The sequence below is a fragment of the Delphinapterus leucas genome, chromosome 8 (genome assembly GCF_059928025.1).
Source record: "Delphinapterus leucas isolate spDelLeu-1000000601 "Yukka" chromosome 8, BTC_Dleu_Yukka2, whole genome shotgun sequence".
In the NCBI taxonomy this organism is placed as follows: Eukaryota; Metazoa; Chordata; class Mammalia; order Artiodactyla; family Monodontidae; genus Delphinapterus; species Delphinapterus leucas.
The window spans coordinates 81,050,978-81,069,743 of NC_143136.1; the positions used below are offsets into that span (position 1 = coordinate 81,050,978).

Consider the following 18,766-nt stretch of genomic DNA (forward strand, 5'->3'; position numbering starts at 1 on the left):
TTCCCTTGCTCCCTCCCTGAAGGGGGCAGGCGAGCTGGTTCCTTAGCTGGCGTGAGGGCAGGGATGGGTTCTCGGGTCAGTCCAGAGGGGTGGCTTAGGTGTTCTGCTCACCTCCTTGGTGGTGCTGTGTGCAGGGGGCATGTGCAGTACCCTGCTTTTGCTCTCAGGTCCTCAGAAGTGGCAGTGGGGTTTTGGTCTTTTTTGTATCTTTTTGTTCCTAATTTACCCCAACTGCACATGCACACAGCTATTTTTAGTCCCTTAGAGTTTCTTTGTATTTTGTGCAGGTGCAGGCACTGAAGCAGAGGGTCCCAGGTCCCAGCCTGTCTCACCCCTACCTCTGGCAACCACCAATCTGTTTTCTGTACCTGTGAGCTTGCTTGTGTGTTTTTTAGATTCCACGTATACATGAGATCATATAATATTTGTCTTTCTCTGACTTACTTCACTAAGCATAATATCCTCAAGGTCCATCCATGTTGCAAACAGCAATATTTCATTCTTTTTAATGGCTGAATAATATTCCATTATATATGTGTGTGTGTGTATATCTAAATCTATATATATGTATATAGATTGTATATATATATATAATCCCACATTTTCTTTTTCCATTCATCTGTCAATGAACACAGGTTATTTTCGTATCTCGGCCATTGTTAATAATGCTGCATTTAACATGGGGGGATATAGGTATCTCTTGGAGCTAGCTATTTAATTCCCTGTGGATATGAATATATACCCAGACTGGAATTGCTGAATCATATAGTAGTTCTATTTTTAATTTTTTGAGGAACCTCCATCCTGTTTTCCATAGTGGCTGCACCAATTTACATCACAACCAACAGTGAACGAGGGTTCCCTTTTCTCCAGATCTTCACCAAAGCTTGTTAATCTCATTTTTTTTATAGTAGCCACTCTAACGGATGTGAGGTGATATCTCATTGTGGCTTTGATTGTTTTCACACGTTTTTAGTTAAATTTTTGTAGTGTAACATACATATGGAAAGTACACACAGAAGAGTATACAGTTCAATGAATTTTCATGTACAGAGAAGACCTGTATAATCAGCACCCACATAAAGAAATAGAACCTCACCAGCCCCCAGAGACACTCCCTACCCGTGGTGCCCCTTCCTAGTTACTACCCTCTTCAAAAGTAACCACTATTCTGAATTCTAATAGCATTAATCATTTTTGCCTTGTTTGAATTTTATTCTGTATACACATTTAAAATATTTTAAAAATTAAAAAAATTTAAATGAGTAAATGATACAAATATACAAAGTGATTGTATGTACTATTTAGTGTCTGGCTCCTTTTGTTCAACATTATATGAGATTTCATCCATATTGTTGCCTGTAGTGATGCACATTTTTTCTGTAAGGGAGGAAGCATTTTCCCTCTACCCTTCTAAGTTCTTAGCTGAGACGCTTGTAATAAAAGACTAACAAGAGAAAAACAAGTTAACATGCAAATCTCAGTATACATGGGTGATACTGAAACGGAGCGGGACCCCCCCATGTCCTCTGCCTGCCTTTTGTCTGTGGAAAAACTTTAGCCAAAGAATAAGTTTAATCAGAGAAGTGAGAAAATGCAGAAACAAAAGAAAACAGTCCAACAAGACTAAATAATAATAGTTCAGTCAATAAGCGTAGTCAAGGACCTTTAGTTCCTCTTCATGGGCTATAGATAATCTTCTGAGCCCTATCCTGTGAGCTGTCTGGTAGATACTGAAACCCCACCAGGTGGAAGACGTTAACTACGTGATGCCCAGACTGTAGCCATGACCTAAGCTGCCACAATTCTGAGAACTGGCCTCAAGGAAATGGGAACAAACCGACCCTGGCACTGAAGATTAACTGTACTTAAAACAATCAAGATGGTGCTAGTCAGACCACTGCACGACTAATTTTAAGATGACTGTCAGAGCTGACTGTGCTGTTTCTGCATGTAGCCCCCTCCCTGCGTCTATAAAGCTCTTGCCCAGCGATTGTCGGGAGGTGGGGGAGGGGGGAGTCGCCCCCACCCCTCCCCCCACCAGTTGCTGGTGTCCAAAATAAAGCAGACTTTCCTTGCCGTCAACCTTGCCTCTTTAATGCCTTTTGAGTGGGGAGCAGCCAGATCCCACTTTGTTACAATACCAGGGGAAAATTAGTAACTCCCCCAGGTGGCTGAGAATTCAGGATTGAAGACCACCTGAATAGAGAAAGGGGAAGTGGGTATAGCCCTCTTAGGGGAGAGTAAATGATTTTTAGGAAGGATGAATGGGCCCTTGAATAGATGGGAGGTATGAGAGTTTGTGACAAAGTTTGTGTTGACTTCTGTTCTGCTCTCTTGTGATAACAGTCAGTTTTCCCCAGTCGATGAAACTCCCAGGGAGGGGATTTATGACAGATGTGTTGTTTTTGGAAGCTGTCTTTAGGGAGATTGGGGAGTTTGGAGGAAGCCTCTCCCTGCATTTGTTGTTTCTCAAGTGCCTACAGCTCAGAATAATCAATATTCCCAAGTGGCATGCTTTGGGGTGGCATGTCCTGAACTCCTGTGGGCCTATTTTGGCGTGGCATATTCTGCTACCCTTCCTTTCCAATTGCTGTATGATATTCCAGTGTAGCCTTCCTATTGTATGAGTAAAAAGTTACTGTCTTCTGGATAGTTACCAGGTGGTTAAATACTGGAGTCAGTTGCTAAATGGTTGACACTTCTTTTTTTGTCCATGTTCATGTAATTCAGCTGCCGACCTCCAAGATTCAAATGCCTACTTGAATTCCTTGATGTTTGCAGGTGTTTTTTCCCCTTTATTCTATCCACAAGGGATATTTGATGCTTCTTTTTCCCCACCCTTAATAACTGTCTGCAGTAACTTTGAGGAGGGAAACATCTGCTCTAGTCTTTAGAACTTTCTAACGCTAATGTGTGAAAAAAGTTGTGAGCAATGGCAAGTGGCCGATGAGTGATGGCCCGGGAGGAACAACTGGGTTAGGTGATATATCTTTGCTTCTCTTGCTTTGATTGCAGACGTCAGGAAGCAAGCTGTGATTTTTGATTGTGGTACATTCTTTCCATAATAAATGGTTATAGATGCTGAGACTCGCAAGAGTTTGAGGGCTGATTTGCGTTGATGGTTTTTATTTTATTTATTTGAAATTTATTTTTATTTATTTATTTTTGGCTGTGTTGGGTCTTCATTGCTGCGCATGGGCTTTCTCTAGTTGCAGCGAGCTGGGGCTACTCTTCATTGTGGTGTGCGGGCTTCTCATTGTGGTGGCTTCTCTTGTTGTGGAGCATGGGCTCTAGGTGCGCGGGCTTCAGTAGTTGTGGCTTGCAGGCTCAGTAGTTGTGGTGCACGGGCTTAGTTGCTCCACGGCACGTGGGATCTTCCCGGACCAGGGCTCGAACCCGTGTCCCCTGCATTGGCAGGCGGATTCTTAACCACTGCGCCACCAGGGAAGTCCTGCATTAATGGTTTTTAGGAAAGAAATACTGAACCTCCTCCCACCTCCAGTATCAATTCCCATTTTTTCAAGCTAAGGTGACTTAGCCTTCTGAATGTGAATATTATTCCAAATTACTTTTTAGCCTTTGCCTACAGTGAGGGTTTCAGTCAGTCCTGGATGGTAGTACTTAATGATAATACGGTAAAGCTTGACCGCTCCTGTAAATCCATACATTAGGATACATCAGGCACTTAGAATGGTGTATGGTACTTAGTAAGTACTCAAGAACCATGGTTGTCGTTGCTGTTATTGGAAATTATTTGGAACTTTTCTTGTGCCAGCAGAGGGCCCAGGCCGGCTGGACTCCGTTGTGTGGTTAATAATTACCATATGCTGTTAGGCGGCCGAAAAGCTTGTCAGCTGAACCTGGCTGGGTTCAGCCATAATTCAGGCCTCCCTTTCTACCTCATTGCGTGTAGGAAATAAGGAATTCAGGGTGTGGAACAGCCTTCTCACTGCCTGCCTGTGTGCTCCTAGCTGTGCCTCCATAAAGGAAAGCCAGCATCAGCACACAGAGCAGAGGCTCCTGCTGTCAGATGAGAAAGCCAGTGCAGAACCCCACGTCCCTGGGCTGGAGTCTGGAGACGCCGGACCAAGTACCCATGAACGGGAGTAGCATGGCACAGTAGGGCGTGACTGCAGAGCAGTTCTCTTACAAAAGGAAAGAGCTTCCTGTGTGCCCTGCCAGTACGCTGCACCAGCAAACAGTATTTCGCTATATCTGCTCTTAAGTTTCAGACATCAGAGCATTTCACCCCAAATACTTCAGGATGCATCTCCTAACAATAAGGACATTTCCCCTTCTTCACAATAATACAATAGTACACCTAAGAAAATTAACAGTGGTTGTTTTTACCATCAAATATCCAGCATTTTCAAATTTCCCTGCTTATTTGAAAAATGTCTTGTAGTGTTTTTTCAACATTAGGATTCAAGGTTCATGAATTGCATTTGGTTTTGTCTTTTTTAATCTGTTTCAACAGCCTCCACACCTCCTTTTAACTTTTTGGAGAGTCTAGGCTTGTTGTCTTGGAGGATGTCCCACATATGGGTTTCTTGATGGTTTCCGCATGTATCATTTACTTATTCTTTAGCGTGTGTATTTCCTGTAAACTGGAAATTAGGTTTAGAAGTGTGAGTAGATTCAGGTTAGATTATCTCAGTCCACTTAGGCTGCTGTAACAAAAATACTATAGACTGGGTGGCTTATAAACAACAAATTTATTTCTCACAGAACTGGAGGCTGCAAGTCTGAGATCAGGGTGCCTCTGTGGTTGGGTGAGGGCCCCCTTCTGGGCTGCAGATGGTCTCCTTGTACCCTCACATGGCAAAAGGGGCAAGGGAACTCTGTAGGGTCTCTTTTATAAGGACACTAATCCCATTCATCAGGGGTATACCCTCATGACCTAATCATCTCCTGAGGCCTTACCTCCAAATACCATCACGCTGGGGATTAGGTCTCATAGAGGAATTTTGGGTGCGGGGCACAGACATTTCAGCCTATAGCAACCATTTTTGCCAAAACTACTTCATAGGTGATGCTGTGAATTTCATATTACATAATGTCCTGCTGTCTCAGTATTACTGATGTAGAGCCAATGACTCCTGAGTCTTTCCACCAGAAAAGTACCTTTTCCTTTGCAATTAGTAAGAATTTGTGGAGTGATTTTTGGCAAAGTGCAAATATCCTGTTTTCAAACAACTTTTCAACCAAATTTTACCTTCCTTTGCTCCCTGCCTGAATCAGCTCTTACATTGGAAGTACTAAATGGAGATTCTGTGATTCTTTCATTGCTTCTGTGTTGAGCTGCTGGCATTCATCTGTAAAGAGTTTCCTCACTCACCCTTTTCTGAGTATCACTATAGATTTGTGGATTTTTTATGGCCGTTATTCTTTTTGATCCTGTGGATGACCTTCATGTTGAAGGATAATAGGAAACTGAGTTAGTTGACAAGTTCTGCTTGTGTAAGAGTGATAGTGGCGTGGTTTAAAGTAGTTTAACTGTAGGCAACTGGCTTAAAAGTTGGTTATGTTCAGAAGTATTTAGAATGCTCCAGCGATGGGGGTTGATGTGTGGGGGGTTACTTCTCTTTAACAACCAGCTTCATTTGAGACAGTTATAAAACTGTAGAACCTAAGAAGGGATTTGATGCTGAGTATTGCTATAGCAAGGAGGAGAGTGAGGAATTCATCTAGTAACTTCTGTGCTAAGGTAACTTAAGCTTTTCTTCTGAGTTGAAGCATTATCCTTTCTCTAAATTTTCTATCATTAATATGGAAGAATGATCAAAGACTAGTGAGAGAGGACAGGAAGGTAGCCCTGTCCAGAGGGCTCATCAGTGAGGACTGGAATCTCCGCAAAGAGGAAGTTGGGCTATCGGTGCCTCTCAGTTACTGCAGAAAGCGGGAGAAAGGTCCGTTAGAAACAACTCCATCAAAATCCAAGACGTTGCCAGGAAGTTGTTCTCAGATGGAGGGCCTGGGCCTTTTGAATGCACAGGTGCACCTTCGGGGGGTGCTCTGGTGAGGGTGGATGAACATGAAACGTTTCCAGAATATACTCCCCCACCTCCGTACACAGAAACGCCTCTCCAGTGTTAAACAGCCTACCCGTCTGTGCGTACATTTAATAATTGTAGAACCAGAGGAGGCGACATCTAGAAAATGGAGAGGAGGTATCAGCTCTCTCCCTGATAAGAAAGGCAAGGAGGGAGCTAGTTGGTTTGGGGTTTGTGGATATTGACCTTCTTTCCTCGCAGCCCTCACCTCCCCCGTCGGAGAGACCCAGGAGGGGAAGAGGAGCCACAGGAGATGAACAGCAGTGGTGCCATGAGCTTCAGGCATCACAAAGTGATAAGTTGTTGAACATCTGGTGCTTCATTCTCTCCTCCCTTTTTCTTAGAGTGTCAGCTCTGAGAACGGCCTGCCTCCTTTCAGAACTAGGACAAGTACACTGCCTAAGGAAGGTATTGGATGAGATAGGATTGCCTTGCTTTTTATACGAGTAGATGTGTTAGTTTGGGAAGCCTGCCATCACAGTGTACCGCAGACGGGGTGGACTAAACGACCACCCAGGTTTCTTCTGAGGCCTCTCTCCTTGGCTTGTAGATGGCCGCCTTCTCCCTACGTCTTTATGTCATCTTCCCTCTGTGTCTGTGTCCAAATTTCTTCCTCTTATAAGGACACCAGTCCTACTGGATTAAGGCCTACCCTACTGACCTCATTTTAACTTAATTACCTCTTTAAAAACCCTATTTCCAAATATAGTCACATTCTGAGAGACTGGGGGTTTGGACTTCAGCATATGAATATGTATATGAATTTTATATCCCATAACAGGAGATATAGAAACACATCCTAGTATTTGATCTGAATATTAGAAATCATCAATATATTTGTAACTTAAAAGCAAGCTTCTGAGTGCTGCTTTGATGTGCAACTTGTCTTTTTCCCTTCCCCCAACAAAAAATACCGGCAGTCATCTATAATAATTGAGTTTAGTGGAAAAAAGTACTTAAGTGGTCCTTTCCTTTGTTTCTGCATCTCCTACTCTGTATTTAATTTTTAGGTGTGGAAGGAAAGGATAAATCAGTTACGATAGATAGTACTCTTTAATAGTTCTAATGTACTTCTCTGAGCAGATTGTATATTTGTTGTGCAGGTCCCCTGTACCTGTGGAAGCCTTGCCAGTGTCTTGCTTACCCACTAACAAGTTCTTGCAGTCACTTGGGGGCAGCTGTCAGAATTGGGAACTAGTGCCCAAAGGAAATTCTGTAGCCTCTCTATCTGGTACCACCTGCATCAGAATCACATGTGGTGCAGTGTTCATTGCAGCACTATTTACAATAGTCAGGACGTGGAAGCAACCTAAGTGTCCAATGACAGATGAATGGATAAAGAAGGTGTGGCACATATATACAATGGAGTATTACTCAGCCACGAAAAGAAACGAAATTGAGTTATTTGTAGTGAGGTGGATGGACCTAGAGTCTGTCGTACAGAGTGAAGTAAGTCAGAAAGAGAAAAACAAATACCGTATGCTAACACATATATATGGAATCTAAGAAAAAATGGTTCTGATGAACCTAGAGGCAGGACAGGAATAAAAACGCAGACGTAGAGAATGGACTTGAGGACACGGGGAGGGGGAAGGGTAAGCTGGGACAAAGTGAGAGAGTAGCATTGACATATAAACACTACCAAATGTAAAATAGATAGCTAGTGGGAAGTAGCCACATAGCACAGGAAGATCAGCTCGGTGCTTTGTGACCACCTAGAGGGGTGGGATAGGGAGGGTGGGAGGGAGACACAAGAGGGAGGGGATATGGGGATATAGGTATACATATAACTGATCCACTTTGTTATACAGCAGAAACTAGCACATTGTAAAGCAATTATACTCCAATAGAGATGTTAAATAAATAAATAAAACTAAGAACAGGGGAAAAAAATCACGTGTGGGGCTTTTAAAAATGCTCATCCATGGGCACTACACCATATCTAGTGCATCAGTATCTTTGGAAATAGGGCCTAGAAATATGCATTCTAAACACACGCATCAGGAAATTCTCAGGCAGATAGAATTGGAGAACTACTGTGCTGTTGGCAGGACTTGCAAATCTGCACTGCCATGAAGTGTTGACAGTCATTTCACCTCTCAGAAGCCACTGTTTGTAGGCAAATAATTTAACGCTTTGTCTTCCGGCCCCTCTCATCTCCCCTCCATATTTGGTCTTCATTAGAACAGGTTTGATATCTCCTTGTCCCCACGTCCCCACTTTCTGCCTTTGGAATTATTATGTTTATTTGGTGCCAGGTGTCTCCTGGGTTCATACTTCTCTGTGATGGTGGGTAGCTTCTAGAACCTTCCATGACATCTAGAAAGCAGTCTAACCACGTAACACTTTCAGAGGTTTTCTTTGAAATTCTTAGGACCAAGGTTATTTGGAGACACATTTTCTAATTATTTGTTGCCTGTGTTCAGTGTGGGCTGGATTATACCATCCCAAAATATGGTTAACCTGGCAGGGCGAGTAAAATATGAACAGATAAATTAATAGATGTTCTTTTGTTGAGAGTTGATCTTTTAGTTTCCAATTTTAATTATGTGAGCATGTTGTCTTTTAGGTTTGATAATTTCTTCTTTGGATCATTTATTCTTTGGAAAATTCTGATGTCCAGGAGCAAATCCCAGCCACATTGCCTTCCCTCCTGCTTCTTGGTGGTGGCACCCATTCCCCTTTTAACAGCCTAAGGACATGATCACTGTGGTCAGCTCTACCACACATGTCCCTCTAAAAAGTTTGTCTTCTAGGTGGAGGAATTTTTCTAAGCAGTAGTCCATTTTGCACAGTGCATAAAGTAATAAGATTTAAAGCGAGACAGAGAGAATATGACTCACACCCAAATCCTGTTTTTAGGGTCTGCTTTTGGGAAAACAATGATAACAGTTATAAACTGCAAAGAGGGATGTATCTGTTAAATCACTTCGCACGTGTGACTCTCCACTAGACTCAGCTCTCTGGGGACAGGGAATGTGTTTATATTTCTGGCACCTTCCATATCCTGATTCTTTTCAGATTCTTAAATATTTGTTGATTAATGAGGTACCCAAACATGTCCATTTAAGCTATCACATTTTCTTTCTTAGAAGCAACATGCTCAGTTTATTGGGTAAAAGCAAAGTGACAACAGCTGGTGACAGCTATTGTAGCCAATGAAAAGAGGTACCTACTTCATAAAAAGACATCCACTTAGCTTTTAGCATAATGAGGAGTAAAGAGGACCTCACAGTGTAAGCCTGCCAAGAGTTCGCAGAGGGATTACCCACCACACGCACAAAGTTGCATGACAACTCCACCCAGTGCTGTGCAAGGCAACACCAATACCAAACATCCAGGAAGGGACACGACACAACTAAGGCAAATTCCTTTCCACACAAAAACTCAACAGGGACTTCCCTGGTGGTTGCAGTGGTTAAGAATCTGACTGCCAATGCAGGAGACACGGGTTCCATGCCTGGTCTGGGAAGATGCCACATGCCGCGGAGCAGCTAAGCCCATGCACCACAACTACTGAGCCTGCGTTCTAGAGTCCATGAGCCACAACTGCTGAGCCCCCACGCCACAACTACTGAAGCCTGTGTGCCCTAGAGCCCATGCTCTGCAACAAGAGAAGCCATTGCAATGAGAAGCCCGCACACCTCAACGTAGAGTAGGCCCTGCTCACAGCAACTGGAGAAAGCCTGCGTGCAGCAATGAAGACCCAACACAGCCAAAAATAAATAAAATTTAAAAAAAGAAAACCTCAGCAAATCCCATTCAGGCTGGCGACAGTGTTTGAACACCACACAATCTAGCAGGACTGCCTTCTGGATCGATGGCTGTTGCCAGAGTGGAGAAATATCCTGAGACTCAGCGCTGAAAGACAATAAAAAGCTCCAAACATAATGATCATCCCTTCCTTCTCCCCTAATTTTTGCATCTTCCTGTCTCTACCACTCCCCCAAATCAACTGCGTCTGTCAAACTATGCCCCCATATCAATGTATTCTTGGTTTTTAAGTCTTAGCTACCACTATTTTTTATATAATTATTTTTTAGCTTAGTGGACCATAAGGTACCATAAGAGTCTGGGGTGGGGTCTCTTGAATGAAGTGGACATTCCTATTCAGTCATCCTGAGATGAGGCAGCTTCTGGGGCAGGCAGGAACGCAGGCCTGGGAGACAGGCTAAACCACAAGGGGAAAGAAACGCCTGCCTTTCTCTGTACCAGGTACAGATGGATCCTCCAATAGCTAAAGCATTTAAGATGCCCGGTGGAGGTGTGGTGGCTACAGATGTTGTGGGCAAGGCAGGGAATGGCTGATGGTGGTGAGCTCGCTGCCCGCACAGGAAGACAGGCCCCATGGAGCAACCCTGGGCAGCCACTTCAAGTGTCAGCGTCAGTTCTCATGCAGCGTACTTCTGCTCCAAAATCACCTAACCTGCAATGAAGTTTTGTTCCAATTTGGCAGTATGGGCTCAGCTACGGAGGATTAAGGGAGAGGATTCATGTAGGGGAGGCCGTGCTCTGCCCTCTAAGTATTGAATGGTGTGAAGAGGGGCAGGCAGTAGGAAAGCAGAAGGGAGTTCATCATGGGGTGTGTGTGTATGTAATAGAGCAGAAGGACTTGGAGAACCAGCTCCTACAGAAAATGGCACGTTGGGGAAGTTTTTAAGAACAACTAAAATTGCTTTTTTTTTTTTTTTTTTTTTTGCGGTACGCGGGCCTCTCGCTGTGGCCTCTCCCGTTGCGGAGCACAGGCTCCGGACACGCAGGCTTAGCGGCCACGGCTCACGGGCCCAGCTGCTCCGCGGCATGTGGGATCTTCCCGGACAGGGGCACGAACCCGCGTCCCCTGCATCGGCAGGCGGACTCTCAACCACTGCGCCACCAGGGAAGCCCTAAAATTGCTCTTTGATTGTTGTCCCCAAGTCTCCTCAAAGTGGGTATGCTGAGCATTTCATGGATGTCTTTGGTTACGTGCAGTTATATCTATTTGTTCTGCGTGGTGATATGGACGTCATCTTACCCAAGAGATCCCCTCTGTAGCAGACCAGCCAGAAGCGACTGCTCGCTCTCTCTTGAGTATCCACTGCAAATAGTGTCCAGACACTTCTCATCTCCTAATGATTTGGCAGGAAAAGACAAATATCATATATTGATTACAGTGCTGGTTCACTGCAAAGACTCAGGTTAATGATTTGTTCATTTAAACTAGCATGATGTGTTTATATTAATCATTAGGGTCTAGGAGCAAATATTAAGGAATTTGAATTTTCAGACATCTACTTGAATTTCTCCTTGACCTTGGCATTTGAAAACATAACTCATCAGTCTGTGAATTCTTTACTGCCATTTTGACATCAGCTTGTTGGACTTTGCCTTTTAATATAAATCTGTTAGGGTTAATCAGTGGCTATTAAATTCTGATTCTCCACATCAATTTCTAGAGCTTCTTTCTCCACACCAACCAACACAAACCTTACACATAGATTATTGAAATGCGTGGAAATTTGAATATTGAATGAGACAATGTTTCTGAAAATTTGAACTTGGAGTACTTTCCTGAAACCAGCTCTTATACACTGATATTCAAAATCTCTTGACCTTCAGGGAACAGGAGAGACAACCTTTTAGCCAGCCCTTGGCCTAATTCAGTTGAGTCCCAGAGCTGACATAATTTATGGAAACATAAGCAGTTGGTTGGATGAATGCCCAGGGCCCTTGGCATTGTAGGTACTTAAATAAATCAAATGATCCAGAAAACTGGTATTATGGGAGACCTCCACTTGAACTGCCACCTCCCCCCTACCCACTGGCAAATCCAAAGGGCAGGGAGGACCCTCATCCAGTATGAGGGGTGGGGACAGGCAGAATGAGGGGAGAGAGCCCAGTCAGGCATGCCCAGTGTTTAGTGACATGGAGACCTTGTAATATCGGGGTGGGGGGGTGGATAGAACGAGATCATGCCCCCTAGAAATGAGAAACACTGCTTACATTGTTTCTGGTGCAGATGTGGCTTCTAGAATCCAGGCTGTTCTCGGGACCTCTACGGAGGCTTTACTGAAGCGTAAACTACAGGGCCAGGCAGAAGCAAGAAATCACATTTTTAATCAGGTTCTAGTTTTCATTATTTCTATCATTTTACTAAACACCTTTATCCCTGTAGCTTGTTTTTCAAAAATCTGGTTATCTTACAGTGACAGACATTTCTCAGCAATTCTCCCCCAGGAAAATAAAATCCTCCTTGAGCATAATAAGGAAATGCAACCCCACCATCTAAGTATTCAGGATAAAGACAAAAAGGTCTAATTGAATATTGACCAAATAAAGCTACCTTGTTTATTCCTAACTTAAATGTTCTTTCTTGAAGCAAACCTTATCAGTCTGGCCTCTGGTCTGTCAGACAGACCAGCAAGATCAGCAGGAAATTGGAAAAGCTGCATCTAAGATATTTGGGTCATAAGTCTCCCAAAGTGGGACCACATCTACCTCCTGATTGAGTGTGGTTACTTGGAGAGACTTGATGAATGTTACATCAATTATCACACCAGCAACACCAGCAAACATGCAGTGAGTTACAGCTTGAATGCATTCCAGATGGATTTCACCTTCATGAAATGTAATTAAATGCTATGTGTATAAATAATCTCATACGTTCTAATTCCCTATCCCAGTCAGAGTAGCCCTGGACTTGCAGCCTCTTTCTCTGCTGCATGACTACGTGTTGATTTGAAAACTCAGAGCAACTAATGAGAGGGTCAAGCCCATAGGAGAAGCAGGCGTTCTGGGCTGTCACCTCTATCACCTTCATTGTGTCACTGTGGATTTTATCCTTTTATAAACATAGCTCCAACTGCCCGGAACATTGGAACACAGAATGTCCTTCTCTTCAAAATTTTAAGCCCCTGAAAATGTGATAGCTGGGCAGTCATGGCCTTATTAATTGAAATTCAAATGCTGAAGGAATAGATTTGATGTTGAGGAAGGTTGGGATGTGGAAGGGAGAAGAGAGATCATGAGAGGAAGATGCCTCCATATTGTCACATTTAGCTTTAAAAGGACCCTCAAAGGTGTGTCCTACCTTATTATTTAGGGTCCTGATCAATTATAGTACCTAGCTGGCTCATCACCACTTAGAAGGTGCCCTGCGTGGCTGCCTTGCGGAGGGGAGAGTCAGGTCCTCCCCACTGTTGGACCACACTCCCTGGACCAGGGGTTGGAAAAAGGCCTGGAGTGGAAATGACTTCCAAAGCAAGGAAGTGCTGAGCAGCTCAGACTGTGCAGCAGGAGTGAATGCAGGGAGGTCGTGAGGCAGAGAAGTGACAGGAGCCCAAGGAGCCAGAGTCAGGAAGGATTCAAATGCCTGAATAAGCAGAAGCTACACGACAGAGAGAGGGTCAGGGAGCCAGTTCTTAGGAGGCATAAAAAGAGAAGACATCAAAAAGAGGCGTAATTGGGAAGTCATGGTAAAGGCAATGCAGAAGAGAGAAGACCCAGGCTCCTTTGCTTTTACAAGGGTCTTGAACCCCAGTGGGCCTGTAGTTCCAGTCTTAGAACAGGCCAAATCAGGTTCTGTTCTGCCCAGGAGGCCTGCTTCCTTCCCTGCCTTGTAGCTGAATCTCTCCCCTTCCCCCACCCCCACCCAGCATATAAAAACTAAGATGCAGATAAGCTGGGCTAATGCTTTTCTGGTGGGCATATTAAAGTCTCCTTATGTGACCAGCATCAAGGGCAGTGTGGGAAAACTGTGATGGATTTTCTTTTAACTGTCAAGTGCAATAGAATGTTACCTATCAGCATCTTGAGATGCAGGCAAAAAGAAAAAAAAAGGATAATTAAACCCAGCCTTTCAAATAAGCATTGTGGTAAAGGTTACAAAACACTGCAGTGTTGCCAAACTTCGTGAAATCAATTTCCATTTTGTTTCAGTGTATGTGTCATGCAGAGATTGCTGAAACCAACAAAATGAAAAGCATTAATAATTGGTATTAATAGCTTGTATAAATTAATTTGCTTATTTGCCTAAAAGAAAATTAGCCAAACAATCCATTAAATGGAAGCTCTGCACTTTATGTAATATAGAGCAGATCCCTCCTATTTTTTTTTTAACATCTTTATTGGAGTAAAATTGCTTTACAATGGTGTGTTAGTTTCTGCTTTATAACAAAGTGAATCAGATATACATATACACATATCCCCATATCTCTTCGCTTTTGCGTCTCCCTCCCTCCCACCCTTTCTATCCCACCCCTATAGGTGGTCACAAAGCACCGAGCTGATCTCCCTGTGCTATGAGACTGCTTCCCACTAGCTATCAGTTTTACATTTGGTAGTGTATATATGTCCATGTCACTCTCTCACTTTGTCCCAGCTTACCCTTCCCCCTTCCTGTGTCCTCAAGTCCATTCTCTGTGTCTCTATTCCCGTCCTGCCCCTAGGTTCTTCATGACCTTCGGTTTTTTTTTTTTTGATTCCATATATATGTGTTAACATACGGTATTTGTTTTTCTCTTTCTGACTTACTTCACTCTGTATGACAGACTCTAGGTCCATCCACCTCACTACAAATAACTCAATTTCGTTTCTTTTCATGGCTGAGCAATATTCCATTGCATATATGTGCCACATCTTCTTTATGCATTCATCTGTCGATGGACACTTACGTTGCTTCCATGTCCTGGCTATTGTAAATAGAGCTGCAGTGAACATTGTGGTACATGACTCTTTTTGAATTATGGTTTTCTCAGGGTATATGCCCAGAAGTGGGATTGCTGGGTCATATGGTAGTACTATTTTTAGTACTCTAAGAAACCTCCATACCGTTCTCCATAGTGGCTATATATCAATTTATATTCCCACCAACAGTGCAAGAGGGTTCCCTTTTCTCCACACCCTCTGCAGCATTTATTGTTTCTAGATTTTTTGAGGATGACCATTCTGACTGGTGTGAGGTGATACCTCATTGTAGTTTTCATTTGCATTTCTCTAATGAATAATGATGTGGAGCATTCTTTCATGTGTTTGTTGGCAATCTGTATATCTTCTTTGGAGAAATGTCTGTTTAGGTCTTCTGCCCATTTTGCATTGGGTTGTTTGTTTTTTTGATATTGAGCTGCATGAGCTGCTGGTAAGTTTTGGAGATTAATCCTTTGTCAGTTGCTTCACTTGCAAATATTTTCTCCCATTCTGAGGGTTGTCTTTTCGTCTTGTCTATGGTTTCCTTTGCTGTGCAAAAGATTTTAAGTTTCATTAGGTCCCATTTGTTTATTTTTGTTTTTATTTCCATTTCTCTAGGAGGTGGGTCAAAAAGGATCTTGCTGTGATTTATGTCATAGAGTGTTCTACCTATGTTTTCCTCTAAGAGTTTGATAGTGTCTGGCCTTACATTTGGGTCATTTTGAGTTTATTTTGAGTTTATTTTTGTGTATGGTGTTAGGGAGGGTTCTAATTTCATTCTTTTACATGTAGCTGTCCAATTTTCCCAGCACCACTTTATTGAAGAGGCTGTCTTTTCTCCATTGTATATTCTTGCCTCCTTTATCAAAAATAAGGTGACCATATGTACATGGGTTTACCTCTGGGTTTTCTATCCTGTTCCATTGATGTATATTTCTGTTTTTGGGCCAGTACTATACTGTCTTGATTACTGTAGCTTTGTAGTACAGTCTGAAGTCAGGGAGTCTGATTCCTCCAGCTCCATTTTTCTTTCTCAAGATTGCTTTGGCTATTAGGGGTCTTTTGTGTTTCCATACACATTGTGAAATTTTTTGTTCTGTGAAAAATGCCATTGGTAGTTTGATAGGGACTGCATTGAATCTGTAGATTGCTTTGGGTAGTATAGTCATATTCACAGTGTTGATTCTTCCAATCCAAGAACATGGTATTTCTCTCCATCTGTTTGTATCATCCTTATTTTCTTTCATCAGTGCCTTATAGTTTTCTGCATACAGGTCTTTTGTCTCCTTAGGTAGGTTTATTCCTAGGTATTTAATTCTTTTTGTTGCAGTGGTAAATGGGAGTGTTTCCTTAATTTCTCTTTCAGATTTTTCATCATTAGTGTATAGGAATGCAAGAGATTTCTGTGCGTTAATTTTGTATCCTCCAACTTTACCAAATTCACTGATTAGCTCTAGTAGTTTTCTGGTGGCATCTTTAGGATTCTCTATGTATAGTATCATGTCATCTGCAAACAGTGACAGCTTTACTTCTACTTTTCCGATTTGGAGTCCTTTTATTTCTTTTTCTTCTCTGATTGCTGTGGCTAAAACTTCCAAAACAATGTTGAATAATAGTGATGAGAGTGGGCAACCTTGTCTTGTTCCTGATCTTAGTGGAAAGGGTTTCACTTTTTAACCACTGAAGATGATGTTGGCTGTGGGTTTATCATATATGGCCTTTATCATGTTGGTGTAAGTTCCCTCTATGCCTACTTTCTGGAGGGTTTTTATCTTAAATGGTGTTGAATTTTGTCGACAGCTTTTTCTGCATCTATTGAGATGATCATATAGTTTTTCTTCTTCAGTTTGTTAATATGGTGTATCACATTGATTGATTTGCATATATTGAAGAATCCTTGCATTCTTGGGATAAACCCCACTTGATCATGGTGTATGATCCTTTTAATGTGCTGTTGGATTCTGTTTGCTAGTATTTTGTTGAGGATTTTTGCATCTATGTTCATCAGTGATATTGGCCTGTAGTTTTCTTTTTCTGTGACAGCTTTGTCTGGTTTTGGTATCAGGGTGATGGTGGCCTCGTAGAATGAGTTTGGGCGTGTTCCTCCCTCTGCTATATTTTGGAATAGTTTCAGAAGGTTAGGTTTTAGCTTGTCTTTAAATGTTTGATAGAATTCACCTGTGAAGTCGTCTGGTCCTGGGCGTGCGTTGGAAGATTTTTAATCACCGTTTCCATTTCAGTGCTTGTGATTGGTCTGTTTATATTTTCTGTTTCTTCCTGGTTCAGTCTCGGAAGGTTGTGCTTTTCTAAGAATTTGTCCATTTCTTCCAGGTTGTCCATTTTATTGGCATATAGTTGCTTGTAGTAATCTCTCATGATCCTTTGTATTTCTGCCGTGTCAGTTGTTACTTCTTTTTCGTTTCTAATTCTATTGATTTGAGTCTTCTCCCTTTTGTTCTTGATGAGTCTGGCTAATGGTTTATCTATTTTGTTTATCGTCTCAAAAACCAGCTTTTAATTTTATTGATCTTTGCTATTATTTCCTTCATTTCTTTTTCATTTATTTCTGATCTGATCTTTATGATCTCTTTCTTTCTGCTAACTTTGGGGTTTTTTTGTTCTTCTTTCTCTAATAGCTTTAGGTGTAAGGTTAGGTTGTTTATTTGAGATGTTTCTTGTTTCTGAAGGTAGGAGTTTATTGCTATAAACTTCCCTCTTAGAACTGCTTTTGCTGTATCCCATAGGTTTTGGGTCATCGTGTTTTCATTGTCATTTGTTTCTAGGTGTTTTTTTATTTCCTCTTTGATTTCTTCAGTGTCCTCTTGATTATTAAGTAGTGTATTGTTTAGCCTCCATGTGTTTGTATTTTTTACAGAATTTTTCCTGTAATGATCTAGTCTCATAGCATTGTGGTTGGAAAAGATACTTGATATGATTTCAATTTTCTTAAAATTTCCAGCGCTTGATTTGTGACCCAAGATATGATCTATCCTGGAGAATGTTCCATGAGCACTTGCGAAGAAAGTGTATTCTGTTGTTTTTGTATGGAATGTCGTATAAATATCAATTAAGTCCATCTTGTTTAATGGATAATTTAAAGCTTGTGTTTCTTTGTTTTCATGTTGGATGATATGTTCATTGGTGAAAGTGCTAAAGTCCCCTGCTATGATTGTGTTACTGTCAATTTCCCCTTTTATGACTGTTAGTATTTGCCTTATGTATAGAGGTGCTCCTATGTTGGGTGCATAAATATTTACAATTGTTATATCTTCTTCTTGGATCGATCCCTTGATCATTATGTAGTGTCCTTCTTTGTCTCTTGTAATAGTCTTTATTTTAAAGTCTATTTTGTCTGATATGAGAATTGCTACTCCAGCTTTCCTTAGATTTCAATTTGAATGCAATATCTTTTTCCATTCCCTCACTTTCAGTCTGTACTTGTCCCTAGGTCTGAAGTGGGTCTCTTGTACACAGCATATATACAGGACTTGTTTTTTTATTCATTCAGCCAATCTGTGTCTTTTGGTTGGAGCGTTTAATCCATTTACGTTTAAGATAATTATCGATATGTATATTGCTATTACCATTTTCTTAATTGTTTTGGGTTTGTTACTGTAGGTCTTTTTATTGTGTTTCCCGCCTAGGGAAATTCCTTTAGCATTTGTTTTAAAGCTGGTTTGATGGTGCTGAATTCTCTTAACTTTTGCTTGTCTGTAAAGGTTTTAATTTCTCTGTCAAATCTGAATGAGATCTTTGCTGGGTAGAGTAATCTTGGTTGTAGGTTTTTCCCTTTCATCACTTTAAATATGTCTTGCCACTCCCTTCTGGCTTGCAGAGTTTCTGCTGAAAGATCAGCTGTTAACCTTATGGGGGTTCCCTTGTATGTTATTTGTTGTTTTTCCCTTGCTGCTTTTAATATTTTTTCTTTGTATTTAGTTTTTGATAGCTTGATTAATATATGTATTGGCATGCTTCTCCTTGGATTTATCCTGTATGGGACTGTGTGCTTCCTGGACTTGATTGATTTTCCTTTCCCATATTAGGGA

At 41.8% G+C, this 18,766-nt stretch overlaps 1 protein-coding gene across 2 annotated transcripts in view; it reads right to left on the reverse strand.

Annotated features, from left to right (window-relative positions):
* Nucleotides 1-10,967: 10,967 nt before the first annotated feature.
* Nucleotides 10,968-18,766, reverse strand: part of LYPD6B (LY6/PLAUR domain containing 6B) — a 264,288-nt gene continuing 256,489 nt past the window's right edge. Inside the window, exons 4-5 of one of the 2 annotated variants that reach the window (XR_016394161.1) lie at nt 12,039-12,116; nt 10,968-11,164 (exon numbers count right to left, since the gene is read on the reverse strand). Coding sequence is in view for 1 of the 2 variants with exons in the window: in XM_089916835.1 (XP_089772961.1) it covers nt 12,102-12,116 (15 nt within the window). In the remaining variant the exon portion in view is untranslated. Of the gene's footprint in view, nt 11,165-11,964; nt 12,117-18,766 lie in introns of those variants that run through there. The other variant, XM_089916835.1, reaches the window with a different exon arrangement.